The sequence below is a fragment of the Zea mays genome, chromosome 10 (assembly GCF_902167145.1).
Source record: "Zea mays cultivar B73 chromosome 10, Zm-B73-REFERENCE-NAM-5.0, whole genome shotgun sequence".
NCBI lineage: Eukaryota > Viridiplantae > Streptophyta > Magnoliopsida > Poales > Poaceae > Zea > Zea mays.
Genome location: NC_050105.1, coordinates 81,051,023 through 81,071,497, shown reverse-complemented (window position 1 = coordinate 81,071,497; position 20,475 = coordinate 81,051,023). Strand labels below are relative to the sequence as shown.

At 44.8% G+C, this 20,475-nt stretch overlaps 2 protein-coding genes across 2 annotated transcripts; both read right to left on the bottom strand.

Annotated features, from left to right (window-relative positions):
• Positions 1-809: 809 nt before the first annotated feature.
• On the bottom strand, positions 810-2,036 carry LOC118473561 (uncharacterized). The gene has a single exon (XM_035963402.1). It carries the CDS (start codon positions 1,585-1,587, stop codon positions 946-948), a length of 642 nt encoding a protein of 213 aa, XP_035819295.1. The 5' UTR covers positions 1,588-2,036; the 3' UTR covers positions 810-945.
• Positions 2,037-10,964: 8,928 nt separating this feature from the next.
• LOC541967 (DNA-directed RNA polymerase II subunit 1) lies at positions 10,965-19,802 on the bottom strand. The gene is made up of 14 exons (NM_001305817.1): positions 19,460-19,802; positions 18,356-18,619; positions 17,547-17,843; positions 17,309-17,467; positions 16,696-16,857; positions 16,384-16,604; positions 16,158-16,299; positions 15,725-16,060; positions 15,360-15,646; positions 14,995-15,253; positions 11,770-14,888; positions 11,619-11,690; positions 11,467-11,526; positions 10,965-11,379 (listed from the first exon to the last, which is right to left on the bottom strand). The coding sequence occupies exons 1-14, from the start codon at positions 19,541-19,543 to the stop codon at positions 11,289-11,291; spliced, it is 5,553 nt and encodes a 1,850-aa protein (NP_001292746.1). The 5' UTR covers positions 19,544-19,802; the 3' UTR covers positions 10,965-11,288.
• Between the last annotated feature and the right edge of the window lie 673 nt (positions 19,803-20,475).

Genomic DNA, 20,475 nt, shown 5'->3' with positions numbered 1-20,475 from the left:
TCCCTCCGTCCCATTTTATTGCTCGTTATATACATTAAATATTGTATAAATTCATTAATATTATCTTTTTTGCCTTTTGTTTTCACTTTTCCGACCCTAAACGAATACTATTTTTACCTTTTATTTAGAGGTTTTTGTGACTATTAAAATATATGACAAGGAATACTGTTTTTTCCGACCATTTTCGCTTTTTCCGGGTTTAAGTTGGGATAGCATTTTTCTAATTGCACATAATATTATGTTTCAGATAATATAATGAATAAATCATAGGAGGACATGTCATATCATAACAAATTTATTTATAATTAATTATTTTATTTGATAGCCATACATATTATATATATATATATATATATATATATATATATATATATATATATATATATATATATATATATATATATATATATATTTGTTAGATGAGTTGTTCAATTGATCGTAATATTAGTATAATTTTAAGCTCAATGCGGCTATGTTTTCGGTTCTAATCCTTAATGGATTTGTTCCATTCAAGTCTTCGTCCCCTAGTCCCATTTCTGAAATAAAATTTGAAAATAAAAAAACGTGAGTGAATTAATCCCCGACCAGAATTCTGTTTGTTTTCGTACCTTAGTTTGGGAGCTAAAATACCGGAAAGGATTGGAGGGGAAAAATTCCCTTTCTTATTCAAAATTGAATAAGAAGATTTTTGCCCTCACAATCCCCTCCTATTTTTCCGATTTTGTGACTCCCAACTAGCCCGTAGATTACCATCCAACGAGAAAACTAGTCAATTACCATCCAACGAGAAAACTAGTCATGGTATTTCCTATATATGAAAGCCGGTTCAAACCGAGCTCTCTCGCGATGTCCACGTCGCCCAGAGTGTTCTGACACGTTCGATTTCTAATCAACGGGGCACTGGCCTCCACCCCTCGTTGAGCACTCCCCCTCCACAGTCTTGCCCTAGAACCTTCTCGATGCTTCTCTCGCCCTCGCTCGGGAGGCCGCGACCCATCCCTCGTACGGGGCCGGCCCCTTCTTCTGCCGCCCGCACCAACCCTCCGCCAACAACTCCCTGCCCTGCTCGCACCAACCCTCCGCCCCTAGCTCCCCGCCCCGCCCGTACCAACCCTGCGCCCTCGAGCTCCCTGCCTCGCCCAGCTCGTGGAGGCGAGCAGATGCTTGAACATTTAATCCACCCTCCTCCAACTCCCTGGGCACGGCGGTGGCGGCGCGCCGGTGCATGGCCGGCTCGAGGCGGGATTGGATGAATTGAGGAGCGGGATAGGTACACGGTGGAGTGGGACGCAAGGACGTTGAGGTGAGATGGCCAAAGCAGAAGGTGTCGTCACAGCCGCAGTCGGAGCACAACAGACAATGGGAGTGGTGGCACGCCGGAGATTGGAGACACTCATCGTCCATGGAATGGGGCACATGGTAGCGGACGAGGGAGGGCCATAGTAGAAGGTGTCTGCGCTGAAGATCTTTGGCTCCCATCTCGCCGGCTGCAGCGAGGCGCCATGCTTTGAGGGTTGCTCCGCCACGCAGATGCTCTCCGACATCCACTTCCAGCGCGCCTGGGTCCAGGTCCCAAATTAATCTCATCTTTCTCCTTTCTCCCCCACCTGCATTTTGTCCATTTTTGGTTTGGATTTGCAGGGTGTGATCCTGCCTGTCAGCGAACTACAACAAAGCTGGCAGACGACCCTTGAGGAAATGATAGGTCCTGTGTCGTCGACCTTTTCGTCGTGCCAAAATAAGCAGAGAGACGATTCTAGCGGCCAAGTATGTTGGCTCTAAATGGTTCTTTTGATCCTGCTTTATGTTTGCATCGCTCTCACATTGTTGAAATAGTATTCAATTTAGTAAAAAAAACTCAACACCCGCATGTGTAAGACAACCTCTGTGCATATAGAAGAAACGCATGTGGATAAAACTCCCATAGATAGCGACATAGTTAACCACAAGAGATTTAGGCTGGTTTTGAGCTTGTCCTTTGGCATGAGACAAAAAGGGATATTTTTAAACAACACACAATATTATTCAATTATGTTCTATGATTCTATTATTCTTAATTGTCTTGAAGCGTGACTATATGCATAGATGTTATTCCCTCCGTTGTAAATACATGGCACATTTTTTCTGCAATAAATTACATGACACTTTATTTTTTGTCCTAAATCAATCTTCTAAAACTGACCAAGTTATTAGGAAAATGTATTAGCATCTACAGGTTCAAATAAATGCATTATCAAAGAGTTTAATAAAACTAATTTGATGTTGTCGATGTTGTTGGTTTGGTGCATTCTCCTATACATTTCATCAAAGATAAAAAAAATTAAAGTAAGACAAAGCTAACTATAATTTGGTCCAGGGAGTATTACGTTTGTGTTCTATAAATGGTAGGTTGTTTTCTTACTTTTTTTGTTTGTGTTAAGATGAATAAGCAGTTCCCTAATTGCTTCAGTCGTCGGGGTAACAAAAGGACGTGGTCCATATGGCACCTGTTCACGAATAGACGTGGCCCACGATCTCAACTATCAACAGACGTGTCTCCTCTGTACGTCGGTGCCTTCAGGCATCTCTCCATGTATAAATATCAGTTGCAATAAAGAAGAAAGACAGGGATTCGTCCACTATTCATTTGTCACATACAGTTTCACTTTATTACACGTCATCAGCACTTGCTTTTACAAAAGAGAGCAAAGGCCAAAACAAGAACAGCGGAGGCAAGAAGTTCTTCATCAAAAGAAAAGAAAAACAGTCGGGTACGCAATGATCTACAAAGATCTTTCTGTTGCCCTTCTTACCTTCATCCCTCGGTTTTTGAACGGTGGCCATCGTCGCCGGCGAGGCGCTGACTTTGTCGCACGTCGTCTTCTACGTGCTGCGCATCGACATGGTCGCCACCATGCCAAGAAGCGCAGCAAGAAGGACACCCGGGCCACACTTGACCCTGAGCGCGTCCGCCGGACCGGTGGTGATCCTGGCGCAGGTCCCAGCAACGCTACGGCACCTGCTGCACCGCCGCAGCAACCGCCAGCGCCACGCCAAGACCGATGGGTGTGTCCTCCATCGCCTTCGCTGGAGCGGGTTGCAGAGCGGTTGCGTGAGTCCGAGACCCAGCAGCCGCTCCGTCCGATGCGGTACTGCCCCCTCCATGGATGGGGGCCGTGTCCTGCTCGCCAACTGCGTGCTCCTCCAGCGGATGCAGACACTGCCACCCCCGCTGTTAGATCGAGCGGACTGCTCGTTCAAGTCACCTCTCCAGCGCGCCCTCGTGCTCGGACACGGCTGACTGCGCGGAAATCAACCGGCCCTCGTGGTCGCCCCGTCGGCCAGATCGCATCCACGTCTACTGCGACGGTTGCCGTCGACGCCACCTCTTCCTCCTCCGACGATGAGAGGATCGCCTTAGTCCTCGGCGACGGGGTGCAGCAGCGACTGCCTACCCCGACTCCCGATGACGGCCCATCCGGAACGGTCTCACCGTCGACGCTCTTGAGCCCGAGCGGCAACAGGGTGGTACGTCGGCTGGCGCACCACCTCTCTCCACGGCCACTCGCGCCGGGGTCGTGGTCGGCAACAGCGAGACCGTCCGACGATGACGATGTCTGTGAGCGCTCGCGCTCACCGCCTCGTCGTCTTCTCTAAACGGGCTCGCCCGGCCTCGGGTGCACGCGCCGCGGGCGGCTCCCTGGCGCGCCCCGGCAGCACGCGGCTCGCCCGGCGTGGCGGCTGAAGCGGCAGCACGCTCGCCCGGCGCGGCGGCTGGCCCGGCGCGGCGACTGGCCCGGAGCGGCAGCACGCTCGCCCGGCGCGGCGGCCCGCCTCTGCAGCTCGCGGCACGGGCTCGCTCGGTCTGTGCAGCTCGCGGCGCGGCAGCGACCACCCGCTCTGCGCGGCCCGGCCTCGACAGCGGCGTGGCCCGGCCCCGGCAGCCGGCGCGGCGGCTCGCCCGCCCCGGCAGCAGGCGGCGCGGTGGCTCGCCCGACGCGGCAGCACGCGGCCCGGCGCGGCGGCTCGCCCGCTCCGGCTGCACGCGGCGCTGCGCGGCTGCTCGCCCGCGCCCGGCAGCACGCAGCCCGGCCTCGGCAGGGCCCGCGGCGGCGCGCCCTGGCCTGCGCGGCGGCTCGCCAGGCACGGCGCGGCGGCTCGTCGAGGGTCCCCGGCGCGACGGACGGACGGATGCGGAGCACCAGACCTGCACGGTCTTCCCCGGCCACGGCGGCTCCAGCAACAGGCCCAAGGCGGCTGCAGTTTGGAAACAAGGGTGCCCGGCGGCTGCAGTTTGGAAACAAGGGTGCCCGGCGGCTGGCTGTGCCCAAGGCGGCGGCTCGTGGGGAGTTAGGGTTTCAAACCCTAACTGCCACCCCTTTAAAAAAATGCCACGCAGGCCTTAACCTGGGCCTACCAGCAGGCCCATGTGCCTGTAGTTTTCCATTTTTTATTTTTATCTTAGCTATTTTCAGTTTTTCTAAATCCTAGAAAATTAGATTGCTTTGATTAAAGATGTTTATAAATCTTTCAGTAGCAGCTTGTGTCAGGAATTACTCCAAAGTTTTATTGTTTGGAAATGATGCAAATAAATATCTTCTTTAAGATGATATTTATTGCCATGTGTTCTATTCTGCATTTCTTAAAATGCAAACTCAAAAAAAAAATTTATTCATCTCAATTATACCCATAGTGGTTTAATACGAGCAGAATTAATTTTTGATAGAACATATAGAATAATTAATATTCATCTCAATTAAGTTATTTAAAACTTAATACGAGCAAGAATATTTATTTATTAAATTCCATACGCAATTCATGCTACTCATATATTCATCTTATTAAGTTATTACAAGTACTTAATTTCATCTGAATATTTTATTTACTACATAATGAAATTTTCGATCTCTGCATCACTTTGTAATTGAGACCTTAAATTATCATTCATTTATGCAATATCGCATTATATTGCATATTTTTCATCTCAATTGGATTTTTCTCTTAAATCCAATACGAGCAAGAATATATGTATGTTGTGAACAACACACATATTACAACACACCCATGATGATTTCTTAACGAAATTCTCTGGTTGCTTGTGTAGGATCATGGCCCACGAGTTCGAAGAACTTGCTCTTGATGGTCACAACTATCCTACCTGGGCGTTGGATATCAAGATCAGCTTAGCCTCAAAGAATATTCTGAGTGCATTACTCCCTCCCAATGAGAGGGTTGACCCACTACATGATGCTTATAAGTACAACGCTTTGTACATTATAAGACATCACCTCCATCCTGATCCGAAAGCAGAATATGTGATGGAAGAAGAGCCAAATGTATTATGGTTATCTCTTAAAAACAGATATGAGCAGCAAAAGGTTGTAATCTTACCAGAGGCGAATCATGAATGGACCCATATTCGTCTGCAAGACTATAGGTCTATTGGTGATTACAACCATGCTATTCATAAGACCTGTGCTCGCTTGCGTTTCTGCGGCAAGGAACCATCAGATGCGGATAAGATTGAAAAAACACTTCAAACTATGATCCCATCTGATAGGGTCCTGCAGCATCAGTACCGTGCTCGCAATTATCAGACTTACTCTGAACTCATACATGATTTACTTCAGACAGAAAAGCATGATGAGCTTACGATGAAAAATCATAAGCAACGTCGTGTTGGAGCTGCTCCTATGCCTGAAATACATCATGCTGTGAAGAATGAGAAGAAAGGGGATGGCCCCAAAAGCCATCCCAAGAAGTCTGATAATTCAAAGAAGCGCAAACACAACAAGCGTCCGGATAAACAAAATACAAAGGCTCCGAGGAAAGACACACCCACTTCCAAGCAAGAGAAGTGTAAGAAGTGTGGATGCTTCAACCATCCTACTAAGAAGTGTCGCATTCCTCGTCATTTAGTGGAACTGTACCAGCAATCTCTTAAGGGAAAAAATGCTGAAGGACAGGGATATGAAGCTCACTTCACTACCCCACCTAACTTGAAGGATGGAGCTGGTTGCTCAGGCATGGCTACAATTGAACCAAGCACGACCAATCCTCCGCTTCTGACCGACACCGATTACATGGACTTGGACAACGCCATCATCGAATATGCTTCGAGTGATGTGTTTGGAGACCTCAACTAGGATCCTTATGCTCCACCAGATATCATCTATCTGTAGTCTATGAGTGTGTGCAACATGTGTGTTGTAATAAGTACCTAGACATTGGTATTTGTGTGTATACTCCATACTCTACTGTATAATTATGTATGTACTTATATGTATAATTAATTGAGTTCTTGCAATTCTTGATTATATAGATTATGCGGAAGTCAATCCAATGGAGGAAGAATTATGCCTTGTAGACAGTGGTACCACCAACTCTATTCTTCGGGAAACAAAATATTTCCAAACTCTCACAAAGAGGTCAGGAAATATTTTGACAATCGCTGGGCGCGATGCGAAAATAGTTGGCTCTGGACGAGCGACTATTACGCTCCCTATGGGTACACAAGTCACTATCGAGGATGCTTTATTGTATCCCGATTCAACTCGTACCCTTCTGAGTTTTCGAGATATTCGGAAAAGTGGTTTACATATTTCTACTCATACATAAAATAATGAGGAATTTCTCCTCATTTCCAAACCTTCTGAATATGGCGCTAACGTTCTGGAAAGAATACCTTCACTTCCATCCGGATTGTACTACACATACATAAAACCAGTACCTCATGTTACGTACAAAGTGATTTTTCAGAATGTAGATTCATTCAAGACCTGGCATGCACGTCTTGGTCACCCTGGAATAGGGATGATGCAGAAAATCACAGGTAATTGCATCGGTCATGATTTAAAGTCTGCCAAATTCCCTAAACCATGTGATTTTATATGTACATCATGTGCAACGGGAAAGCTAATCTTAAGACCATCTCCTCTTAAGATTCATGCTGAACCACTCAAGTTCCTTGAACGAATTCAAGGTGACATTTGTGGACCCATACAACCATTATCTGGACCGTTCAGATACTTCATGGTATTAATTGACGCATCTACACGATGGTCACACGTGTGCCTACTGTCTACACGTAACCATGCTTTTGCTAAAATCATGACGCAAGTCATTCGATTGAAAGCACATTATCCTGAACATCAAATCCAGAAAATCCGCCTAGATAATGCGGCTGAATTCTCTTCTAGAGCATTCAATGATTATTGTATGGTCTAAGGAATACACATTGAACATTCTGTGCCTTATGTACATACTCAAAATGGTTTAGCTGAATCTCTTATTAGGAGGATCAAACTTATCGCAAGACCTTTACTTCATGAATGCAATTTACCTACATCCTGTTGGGGTCATGCAGTTTTACACGCTGCTGATCTTATTCAACTTCGCCCAACTGCATATCATGCAACATCTCCGTTGCACCTGGTTCGAGGAAATCCTCCAAATATATCCCATCTGCGGAAATTTGGATGTGCGGTCTACACCCCTGTATCACCGCCTCAGCGAACAGCTATGGGACCTCATAGAAAATTGGGCATCTATGTGGGATATCAATCCCCATCGATCATCAAATACCTAGAGCCCCTTACAGGGGATTTGTACACAGCTCGTTTCGCTGATTGCATCTTTAACGAGGACCATTTCCCGGCATTAGGGGGAGAATTCAAGTATCCTAATGAATGCCAGGAAATCAATTGGGATGACAAATCCATCCTGTCCTCAGATCCTCGAACCCAGGAATCTGAGCTTCAAGTTTAGAAAATTATAGAATTGCAACATTTTGCTAATAATCTGCCTGATGCGTTTACTGACTATAATGGTGTCACAAAATCCTTGAATCCTGCTGTCAATGCGCCTAGTCGAGTGGAGGTACCACGAAAAACCATTCAACCATCTTCTCAACCGAAGAGGGTGAGGGCTGCTAAGCAGGATAATGCTTCTACTAAGCGTCAAAGGAAAGAGAGGAACATTCGATCCTCCAAAACAGTAAACGAAAGTCAACCACCGGTTGATGGACACCAAGTGGATACTGTACATCCACAAACCAGCACTCATGTGCACAATTCAGATGCTGCTGGTACATCGGAACACCCCGTATCTAATCTTCCTGTGAATCAAGAAGATTTTCATGGGGTACAGGAGATTTCCATTAATTATACTAGTTCTGGAGAATTGTATGATCGTAAGAATACGGTCATAAATTCATGTTTCTCATCAATCATAGCTGGTAACCTTCTATCTGACCCAGACCCTAAATCCATGGCAGAGTGTCAACAACGCTCAGACTGGATCAAATGGAAGGAAGCAATTAACTCTGAATTATCCTCACTAGCAAAAAGAAAGGTATTCACCCATGTGATACCTACACCTCCCAGAATATATCCTGTTGGATTCAAATGGGTTTTCACCCGGAAACGGAATGAGAACAATGAGGTTGTGAGATATAAAGCGAGATTAGTTGCTCAAGGGTTTACCCAGAGACCAGGAATTGATTACAATGAGACATATTCTCCTGTTATGAATGGAATAACCTTCCGATATTTAATTTCATTGGCAGTACAAAAACGTCTACTTCTGCAGTTGATGGACGTCGTGACCGCATATCTTTATGGGTCACTAGATTCGGACATATACATGAAAGTTCCTGATGGAATACCTGTACCGAATAATGGCAAAAATCGTAACATGTTTTGTGTCAAACTCACCAAATCTCTATATGGCTTAAAACAGTCAGGGAGAATGTGGTACAACCGACTGAAGGAATTCCTTATGAATAAGGGTTATTCTAACAGTGATGATTGCCCATGTGTCTTCATAAAGAAATCTTCTACAGGTTTCTGCATCATATCAGTATATGTGGATGACTTGAACATCATCGGCCATAAACGTGATATTGATGAGGCACGCAATCTTTTAAAGACAGAATTTGAGATGAAGGATTTGGGTAAAACCAAATTTTGCTTGGGTTTGCAACTTGAGCACCTTCCCACGGTCATTCTCATTCATCAGTCTGCTTATGCGCAGAAAGTATTGAGTAAATTCAATATGGATAAAGCATATCCATCTAAGACTCCTATGATCGTCCGTACCCTAGAAAGGGATAAGGATCCTTTTCGACCACGAGACGAAGAAGAAGAAATTTTGGGTCCTGAGTACCCATATCTTAGTGCAATTAGAGCACTTATGTATCTAGCAAACAATACAAGACCCGATATTGCCTTTGCGGTAAATTTACTTGCTAGATATAGTGCATCCCCTACCAAACGCCATTGGACTGGAATCAAAAATATTCTTCGATACCTCCATGGCACGGCAGATCTCGGTCTATTCTACGGAAGAAATCAAGATCCTAGCCTTGTAGGGTACACAGATGCTGGTTATCTTTCAGACCCCCACAATGGAAGGTCTCAAACTGGGTTTGTATTTCTGAATGGTGGAACTGCTATTTCTTGGAAGTCATCCAAGCAAACTCTAGTAACAACATCCACTAATCATTCAGAGATTATTGCCTTGTATGAAGCCTCACGTGAATGTGTCTGGCTTCGAAGGGTGATTAATCACATTCAATCATCATGTGGGATTCATTCCATTGAATCACCCACCATTATCTATGAAGATAATGCTGCTTGTGTTGCTCAGATGCAACAAGGTTATATCAAGAGTAATGTTACCAAACATATCTCCCCCAAGTTATTCTACCCTCATCAACTTCAACAGAGTGGTGAGATTAAGGTCATGCAAACTAAGTCTTGTGACAACCTCGCAGACTTATTCACTAAGTCGCTACCTTATTCCACATTTCGGATATGTGTTAAGGGTATTGGTATGCGTCGACTTAGAGATTTGCTTGCATCAGGGGGAGTATCTCTTGATTAATCTAATACTAGCATCACATTGTACTCTTTTCCTATACGAGTTTTACTATCATGTTTTCTCATGTTAGGTTTTTAATGAGGCAATGTCAACTCAAGCATATGTCAGTCTCTTGATTTTTCCCATCAGGGTTTTTCGATAGAGACACCAAAGACATATCATATACTGTTGATTTTCTCCAAATTTTTCTCACTGGGTTTTTCTGGAGTATTACACAGTATATTATTGCAAACCACCTTTTTACCTACAGGTTTTAAGGAGGGATGTACATGATGGACAACTGCTTAAGGGAGAGTGTTAAGATGAATAAGCAGTTCCCTAATTGCTTCAATCGTCGGGGTAACAAAAGGACGTGGTCCATATGGCACCTGTTCACGAACAGACGTGGCCCACGATCTCAACTATCAACAGACGTGTCTCCTCTGTACGTCGGTGCCTTCAGGCATCTCTCCATGTATAAATATCAGTTGCAATAAAGAAGAAAGACAGGGATTCGTCCACTATTCATTTGTCACATACAGTTTCACTTTATTACAGTTTGCACTGACTGATGACTGTCCTTGTGATGTAGGGATGTATGTAATGATTATTTGTGTATACATTGCAGCAGAGTCCAGAGACACTTATCTAGCTATCAAGGTGTCGTATTCCTCACATCTCATGTCTGCCTGTGTCTACTTGTATGCCTCTTTTCAATTGTTTACCGAGTATTTGTGGTCCTCTGTTTGTTGCCATTTGCTAAAAATTGAAAATTTTCTTTCTGTTATCTTTGTTCTTTAATACTATTGCCATTTATTTATCTATTTTTGTGTGCATACGACCAGCATACGACCAACCTCCTACAAGCTGTCTTGTTTTATGTGTGTTGGTGCGTCCCATAGGAGCAAACACATCTTATTCGAGGCCACCTCCAACTCCTTTTTTAATGAATATTATGTTGTTTGTTTACCTCACAAACAAACTGCATGTATGACCTGTCTAACCACTTTAAATTTGCATTACAATATATACCACAACATTTATCTACTGTATAACTAAGTTTTCTATTTAATCACCATCACACTACACTATACACACGCAGATCACTCTGCTCCACGCGCGCATGCAATACACTAGTACACCATAGCATAGTAGTACCAAGTACAGTCACGATATTATCATTAAACATTACTACATGTGTTACTCTCTGAGGGGCGACCACGCGGTTAACCACTTATCAAGTCGCAGCACAGTCCAGTCCTTAGTTCTAGTATCATACATAAACAACTATTTCTGCTATTAGCAGCTCGGAAAAATACAAGTTTGCTCTCAGAGTTCATCAACCATACAAAAACTCAAGGGAAAAAAAAGTGCCTCGATCTTCCCATGTGGCCATCACCGAGTGCCTTCATCGAGTGCTCTAGAGCGCCTTGTTCTCCTGTGCCTCTTCAACGAGCGCTCTTATCATCCTTGTCATTACCCTGGCCTGTGGACGACGGGGAGTAGCCCGGTGCAGTGGGGGAGTAGCTTCCGCTAGGGCTGCGTTGTGCAAAATAAGGTTTGTCAGAACACGAAACCATGTCCTCCACGACAGGTATACATTTGGCTGGCAGTAGAATGACTTGCCTGTAATTTGGAGAGGTCGGGCTGTAGTCTGGGCTGGGTCCTCCAGAGGTGTTGAACGGGCTGCATTGATTGGGTAAATGTGTAAAACAGACGGCGGTAGGCATGATAATTGGAGACGCACCACAAGATATGAAGATCTGGATGGCACTCACCTCGTTGGGCTGTACGATGGACTTGGTTGTGAATATGATGGTGATGTAGGAGAGTAAGTCGGTGACGTTGGACTGCGCAAACAGAAACAGTAACAGTCAATACAGATATGTATGGACAGAGTACCCTTTGACAACACAGAATTGTGCGCACCTGTAGCTTGGAGAAGTCTGGCTGTATGGACTCATCCTGGGGCTGCTTGGAGAGTATGCATGTGAAGGGCTGTACTTGGCTGATGAAGGATTGTAGCTCGGAGATGTAGGACTGTAGCTCGGAGATGTAGGGCTGTAGCTCGGTGACGTTGGGCTGTATCCTGGTGATGTCGGGCTGTAAGCAGGTGATGTCGGGCTGTAGGAGGGAGAGGTAGGGCTGTATGAGGGGGAGGTAGGGCTGTATGAAGGGGACGTAGGGCTGTATGAAGGTGATGTAGGGCTATAAGATGGTGAAGTTGGACTGTAGGATGGCGATGTGGGGCTGTAAGCGGGTGATGTGGGGCTGTATGCTGGTGAGGTTGGGCTATAAACTGGTGAGGTGGGGCTGTAGCTTGGTGATGTAGGACTATAGCTAGGAGATGTAGGGCTGTAGCTTGGTGATGTAGGGCTGTAGCTTGGTGATGTTGGGCTGTAGCTCGGAGATGTGGGTGAGTACGATGGGCTGGTAGGCGAGTACGTCGGGCTGGTTGGGGAGTAATTCGGGCTTGTTGGACTGTAGGTGGGAGAGCCAGGAGTGTAAGACGGTGAGGTGGGACTATAGCTTGGTGATGCAGGGCTATATGATGGAGAGAGAGGGCTATATCCTTTCTCTGGGGTGAAAACCGGAGAAGATGGGCTGTATCCCCCTGACGATGGGGAGTAACCACCTGGTGAAGGGAATGGTGAGAATGCCATGTGCCCAACATACGGCGAGAACGAAGCATCTGTATTAATAGGCGAAGCCCTGATGTTTGGACTCAGCAGATAACTTGGCGACATCATTCCTTCATGGTAAGGTGTCCCAGTGATGGGTGATCGTGCTGGAGTCATGCCAAAGTCTAGGCCTTCGACATAGCTTGGGAGTTGAAGTTCAATTGCTTGCTGCAACATCTGGTCATTCAGATATAGTGCACAGCCTCCAGTACCAATAGGAGCAAGCTGACCAAGCATTATGTTTTCAGTAACACCTCTCAGGTGGTCAGATTCAGCATATACAGCAGCATCAAGTAAGATGTCAACAGTCTCTTCAAAGGAACATCTCATAAGAGGTCCAGTGTCGTTGCGGTTGATACCATGCCTTGTAATAGCCATCAAGTGACCTCTGTATGTCATTGTATCACAAAGAATGGCCAGATGCCGGTAGTTCACATATGACCCATCGAAAGATATCACCACCCGAAGCTCATCCAAGAGAGATCGACGGACAGCCTCAATTCCAAGTACCTCAATCACTTCAATCAGATGGTTACTTGTTGTCCTTGTAGCATCAACATCCTCGTGACACATGACAGCTAAAAGATTCACACCTTCTGTATCAAGCATCCATTCATTAGCTGCTTTGAAACCGTCATCTTGATAGAAGGTATTGACCTTCCCTTCTTTGATGAACACTTTGTTGATATCTGGAATGCCTCGAAGCGCCATCTCTGTCAACATATTGCCCTCTATCTTTTTTAGGAAGACATCATCCTCAGCAGACTCATCTTGTATTTCTCCTTTTGGAGCTTCATCATTTGTGATGCGGATACGGAGGATAAGCTTATCCGCATTATCATCATTGAAAATGCATGATAAATCATCATCAAACTCACGGTTAATCTTCTCGGCAATATCAGCCATGCTCAACTTCTTATCAACCATCATCTCACGGTTAAGCTCAATACGCAGCAACCAAGGAGAAATTTTATCCGGGTCAATGTCCTCATCAGGCATTTCATAATAGGACTGAACAAACTCTGTGTCCTCTTCAATGATGGTCCCTAGAGGATCAGGATCATACCATATCTCTGTGGCGTGGGTAACACTACGCAGTGTAGTGTACTCCAAAGCACACTGGACATTCTTAGCCAATTCTTTCTTCTGGTTCACCTGAGGCTTCAGGTAAACAGACAAAGATGGTGTCTTTATCTTCTTGGCAACATTAATGATCTCCCTCAACCTGGGAACTCCAAGGGTGACATTCTTGGCACTGACACCAGCATAATGGAAGGTATTCAGGGTCATCTGAGTTGCTGGTTCTCCAATAGATTGTGCAGCCACACATCCAATCATCTCGCCAGGGGCCACCAAAGACTGAAGAAACCTCGATTCAATCTCACCAATAACCCATTCAAAAGCTTCCTTTGTAAGCCTGTATTCCTTCAAGACCCTCTTGCTAGCAAACGTGCTACGAAGTAGGATATTAAAGAACAAGGTTGCATTCTTCTGGGCCTCAATGCTCATAGCATCATCACCAGGTACAACCTTAAGTCTTTCTTGCAGTTTATCTATCGCTTCCACAATTTCCATCGGGTGCATGTCAGAAGGTCTTCTAAAATCAATCTTGAATGTCTTCTGAGCATTCCAGATGAGTCGCTTGAGGTTCACAGGCATAGGCCACGAATTGTCACCAGTTGTGGTGATCTCAGACCCAAGCTGGTACCGATCAGCTTCTAGCTTTTGAACCTCTGCCTCGAACACATTTCTGAATTCACGTATGGTCTTCAAATCGTCAACATGTTCAGGTAGCATGTAGTTAGGTCTCCAATTCTCATCATCCAGCTCATAACGGAATACATTATCGAACTCAGGCTTCTTCATCTTCAATGAGTCCAATTTTTGAGATTCAATCCAAACAGCATCCATGCCATCTTCTCCATACAAGAACTGGATGACATCTCCAAGAGAATTTCTTACAGTACCATCATATTTAACCATGATGTCCTCCATAGCTTTCACAAGTCTCCTCTGGATATACCCAGTCTCAGAGGTTTTCACAGCAGTGTCTATAAGACCTTCCCTACCACCCATAGCGTGAAAGAAAAATTCTTGCGGTGTCAGACCTCGGAGGTAAGAATTTTCCACAAATCCACGACTTTCAGGACCATAGTCATCTTTTGTGAAATGTGGCAACGTCCGATCAATGAAACCAAAAGGGATCCGCTTGCCCTCAACATTCTGCTGTCCCACACAAGCAGTCATTTGTGAAATGTTAATGAAACTGCCTTTTGAACCTGCAGTGACCATAGCCTTCAAATTGTTGCTTTCAGACAAGCTATTCTGAGCACTGCTACCAGCATCATCACGGGCTTTGTTAAGAACCTACACAGAAAGGGATCCTATTGAAGTTAAAACAACTCAACCTAAACACTGAATAGTGAATACTCCTCCGAATGATATAAACAAAGAAAAACAGAGCAATCAGTACCTGGTTCACTCTGTTTTCAAATGATTCCATCATAGTGCGTCCTGGCTCAGCTTCCAACTGCTTCTCATGAGCTTTTTTAATAAGCTCCTTCACAGCATTCTTAGCTTTAGATATTGTATCATTAATTGTTTCCATGGTGGATGCATCTGCAATAGTATCCCCAATTCCAATACTGAAACCATTTTGAAGAAGCCAGTAGTTTACAAGCCACTGTGTGTGTCCTAAGAACTTCCGGGCAGCATCTGGACCAACCTCTTCCCTGAAAAGAACAAATTAAAACGGGATTTGCTTAGAAAATGGAAACGGCAATATTTATCATTGTCATGCAACTTTCAAAAAGTAAAATTCAGATGAGGCATCATTACCAAATGACATGGATAAGACTTCCGGAGCCTGTTCCAAGACTCTTTTTGCAAAGTGTGCCAGACAGAAGCTCTCCCTTCTCTATCCTGACCATAGTATCACCGGGAGTAATAAATCCTTTTTCTTCTTCCGAATGCCATGCTGAAAACCGAATTAAATTTATTTGCTTGGGGATAATTAAGTTAAAAACTTGTTTCCCAGTCCAAATAGGCCTAGGTTTCAAAATGGTAGGTGCAGGAATCTTTCCATCGAAATCTTGCCACCACATCAAGATGTTCATAAATACATCCTGGAATGAAATTGAAATGAGTCACAAAACTGAACATCATATAATCAGAAAGGACGGGTGGAATTTCTCTTTATCAACCTTTTCAATTAGAGTGTCCCTTTTAGTAATTTTGCGACACCCAAGCAGTGTGTCTTGGACAATACCCATTACAGGCCTATTTGATTGTGGAGAGACAATGCATTTTGGCACCATCATTAACTCCAGAACTTCTGCTCTGGTCTCAAATGACTGGGGGACATGCATATTCATCTCATCACCGTCGAAGTCAGCATTGTATGGTGAAGTGACAGACAAGTTCAACCGGAAAGTTGAGTAGGGCATAATTTTGATGCGATGCCCCATGATAGACATTTTATGAAGACTTGGTTGCCGATTGAAAAGAACAAAATCCCCATCATTGAGATGCCTCTCCACCTGGGAGAATCCAAAATGAGTCAAAACATAAACTTTACAAAAGCAGCAACTTCTATAGTCAGCAGCAGCTATAATCATAGTGAAAGTTGATATTTACCTTGTAACCAAGCTCCAGATGCTGATCACTGCTTTTCTTCACATACCGAAGATCAAGCCTCTGACCATCTTCCCTGATAATATATTTTGCACCGGTCTTTCCTGGAGGAGGGTGAGGCCCATATTCAACAAGTTCCTTCAACCTGAAATCATTGGAATTAGCTGCAAATGATCAGCAAAAGCACACTAATTAAATAACATTTGTCAATAAGAACAAACTGGTTCACCTCTCAATATTATATGGAGTGACAGTTTCAGGATATGTCAGGTTCAAAGCAATACTCCATGGTACTCCCAATTCATCAATGTTTATGTTCGGATCTGGTGTGATAACTGTACGGGCCGAGAAATCAACACGCTTGCCCATCAAGTTTCCTCTAATCCTGCCTTCTTTAGCTTTCAGCCTGCTGCAAATTGATTTAATAGGCCTTCCAGAACGTTGTGTGGCCTGAGCATTTCAACAAAAAAAAAGGATCCTTAAATATTGTCCTGGTATCTATTGATTTTATACATGCAAATTGACATTCTAAACCACTCACCCTGGGTTGGCCAGGAAGATCATTATCGAAGTATGTTGCAATATGAAATTGCAACAGCTGAGCAAACTCTGTTATAATGTGAGCTGGAGCACCATTTCTCTCTTGCCTCCTCAAATTCTCATTATGTCGTATTATCATAGCTAACTGATGAGTCAGATCATCCTGTAGAAACAGCGCAAAGGCCAAGAAGAATCACAGTGAAAAGCTGTGAAATAAATACCTTCTTTACCACATGGACTGAAGTAGTAGCCCTTAAACATATTTATTAATAGAATATCATCAGTGAGTAATGAGGGTGCACTTCGCCATCCATGCAGCAACAATTAGACACATAATAACTACTCCCTCCGTGCCAAAATAAGTAACTTTCTGAGGTTTTAATTATGTCCCAAAAAAAATAGCATTCTACAATAATATGGGACATTGACTCCTAATACAAACGCTAATCACAGGTGCATGCAAATGATAGCTAGCAAAGTCAGGAGATGTCCTACGGGAAAGGGAAGGAGATGGGGATAATTGTTTTTTTTTTTGCCACCGTTCTTATCTGTCTGAAAATTTCTAGAAAGATATTTATTTTGGGACATAGGAAGTATATTGGTATTAGGCTTACCTCACTTCTGGAAGAGGTGTCCATCATGACAGATGGTCTAACAGGGGGTGGAGGAACAGGAAGAACTTGAAGTATCATCCAATCAGGACGGGCATATTTGGGATTCAGGCCCAACAGAAGACAGTCCTCATCACTTATACGCTTAAGAACATTAAGGACCTGGTCAAACAAGCCATGTAAGAAACCAATTACAAGAAATAACATAACTTGCTGAATTGATTAGAGATTATAGAAATACCCTCTCAGCTGAGAGGATTTGCTTGCGTTCCACTGGCTCAGGGAGTTGATCCTGATCATCAGTTTTCTTCTTTGGAGCTTTAAACTCAGCAACCATCTTCATGCCATCGACTGTAATATTTGGCTGCTGAGCACCACAGCCACCTCTTTTCTTAATAGGCTCATCAGTATCCTGTTCCTGAACATCAAGGTCATCGCCACCTGCACAGACTTTTTTGCTCTTGCAAGCATCATATATCCTCTTCAATCTATTCTTTGGATTCCGGATTTTTAAAGCCTGCTTAAATTTGGTTTCATCCTGCAAGACAAAAATAGATAAATGGTGATTAACAAGTAAATATAATTTGGTTTTGCAACACAAATGCTAAACATTGTAAGCATCTAATGAAGTGGTCAAATGTGTAAACACTTGAACATGAACTCATGAAAAAGACTCAAAACTTAGTGTTTGGTTACGCCCTGATTACTATAGGAATAGTGCAATGGATACAAAATATAACCTTATAAGGTTCATCAAACAAGTCAGAACAAACCATGAAGATATACTAGGTCATAGGATGATAAAGAAGAAAAGTACAATAATCACAGTTTACATGCCAGAATGATACCTCCAGAGGTTAATGGCTAGTGAGAAAATGCGCTAACAATGAACACCACCAGGTAGAGTAAAATCGGGCAACTGTATTTTTCATATGTATTGAATGGTGAGAATCCCTCCATTTTCAGTTTACCATGCCTCTATTTAAAATGATAACTCCGTCCAGTATAGCAAGATATATACACATCAATCAATAACTGAGCCATAGGTACCTCATCCGCGAGGATCTTGGAGCAGTTAAAGCAAACACAACGCATGATGGAGAGCACAGTCTTAATGAATCCGATGTGGAACATCGGCTTGGCAAGCTCAAGGTGCCCAAAGTGGCCTGGACACTCTGCCATCCCTGCCATGCATGTCTCGCACTTAATTTTCCGGTCGATAGTCCCCAATCGAGGGTCACTGAGCCCACCAGGCTTCGGTTTGCCCCTCTCCATGGTCTCTGCGTGTTCTATTTGAATCACCGACATTTGTCTCTACAAAAGCAGGAAGAAAGAAACAGTCATTAGTTTCTATCCCCAGAAACCTGTTCCTCGCACGCCACGTGCAAACAAACCAGAATAATGTTTTAATGAAGCGTTTCTATTCGGCAGAATAAATTATACAGTTAAAGAAACTCGGTAGTAACGTCATCTTGTTGCTAACTACCATGGAATTTCTGCTGTGTTCATATGGAACACACAGCTGTTTCAGCCGAAGTTGAACTCAGCCAGATCAGAACAATACTATACGAAACAGATCGCGTCACTTAAGAACATGCATGTGCCCAAAAAATAAGGCAAACAACAACAAAATTCAAGGTCTATCATGAGCTGTGTCGATCACAATTCACAACAGTACATGAATTAATTCATCATATTACTTGAAACCCAAGAACAAAGCAGAACTGCTAAGGTTCCAAACTCAACCATACATTTCATCTCTGCACAATACTGTTCCAGCAGTTTATATGCATAGTTCCAGGCATCAAGAAGCAAAACCTATACATTTCGGTTTTTTTCCCCTGATGATGAAGCTCAGATTGTAGGGATGAAGGTCTGTACGGTTGTGCGCTTATACTACAGATTCAGAATTGCTCGATTTCAACTAGACCAAATCAGGAAATAGGGCAATGAAGCTCAAATCAGGCACGAATTGCACCAAAACATGTCCTGAACTAGGATCCTGGGCTCCTGGCACTGGAAATGGGGTGGTACTGGTAGACTAGCAAACAGCTAGTCCAGCTACACTAAGGCTGACCACTCACTCAACTCAACCCTCGACCCGCTCGAATGACAGTAGCAGCGAGGGGAGGGGAGGGAGGCGAGGGGTATTACGATCTCGTCGGGGCTGAGGATGCCGAACTGCACGAACTCGACCTTGGCCACCTCGGCCGGCGAGTACGGGAACCTCGCATCCATCGCGTCTACACACGGCGGCGGCGCCCACCACCACCTAGGGTTTCAGATCGCTGCGCGCTGCGGCCCTCGCCACCGGGCGCCCCGCGGCACGAAGGGCCGGCCCCGCTCGCTGCGTCGAGCGAGTGTGTTTTTGGCGGCCTTGTCCGGTGGAATCGACTGGATCGGCCCCGGCCGACAGATCCGCGCGCCCGCCTCCGAGAGTCTGGAGGGAGGAGGGGAAAGGGGATTGAGGGTGCCTCTGGGGAAAGAACTCGATGGAGAGGGGGTGGGGGTCTATTTATAGACGTAGCGTGCGCCGCGGGTGCTATCCTGCGCTGGATGGCTAAGACAGCGTGGGCGCGTGAGACCGGTGTATGGTGGTACAGGTAAAGTCGGTGGGGAAGGTTGGTTGCCCTATGTGGACTGGGTGCGGCGATGCGGAACCGCTTATGGAGCGAGTGTGGAACGTTGGATGAGGGACGTACGGTGTGGGAGAGCGGTGTACCGCCTAGTGTGCTGGGTCAACACGGAGGCAAGTTCGATTGGTTGACTGTATCGGACTCGGACATATGCTGCCTGATGAGTGCCCGTTGTACTGTTGTGGGTCTGCTCTGTGGAAATAAACATCGTGAGTTGGGCTTCAATATGCGGTGTAAATAAGCCCATACAGCCGTTGTAGGCTCAGTTCATCCCGCCTTTCTCTATGTGAATTGAGTGATATTAAGGGGGTGTTTGGTTGTGTAGGAGATAAATATTCTCTGTGTTCTTATGAACACATAAACGCTTCATGAGCTCCCAATGGCATGTCTAGCAAGACAAACCCTCGAATCACAACCAGGCCTAGATCGGACGAGCTTGACCCAAGGAAATAGAGACCGGATGTCTGGGTTATGCGCAGACCGGAACGTTGATGTCTCGCGCGAAGAGGTTGCACACATCTGAAGAGCTAAACA

Coding starts and splice junctions, on each gene's coding strand:
- LOC118473561 (XM_035963402.1), bottom strand. CDS start 1,587: ATGAGATTAATTTGGGACCTGGACCCAGGCGCGCTGGAAGTGGATGTC.
- LOC541967 (NM_001305817.1), bottom strand. CDS start 19,543: ATGGATGCGAGGTTCCCGTACTCGCCGGCCGAGGTGGCCAAGGTCGAG. Junction 17,468..17,546: donor AAATCCTCTCAGCTGAGAGG/GTATTTCTATAA, acceptor TTGTTTGACCAG/GTCCTTAATGTTCTTAAGCG. Junction 11,380..11,466: donor CCGACCTCTCCAAATTACAG/GCAAGTCATTCT, acceptor TGCACAACGCAG/CCCTAGCGGAAGCTACTCCC.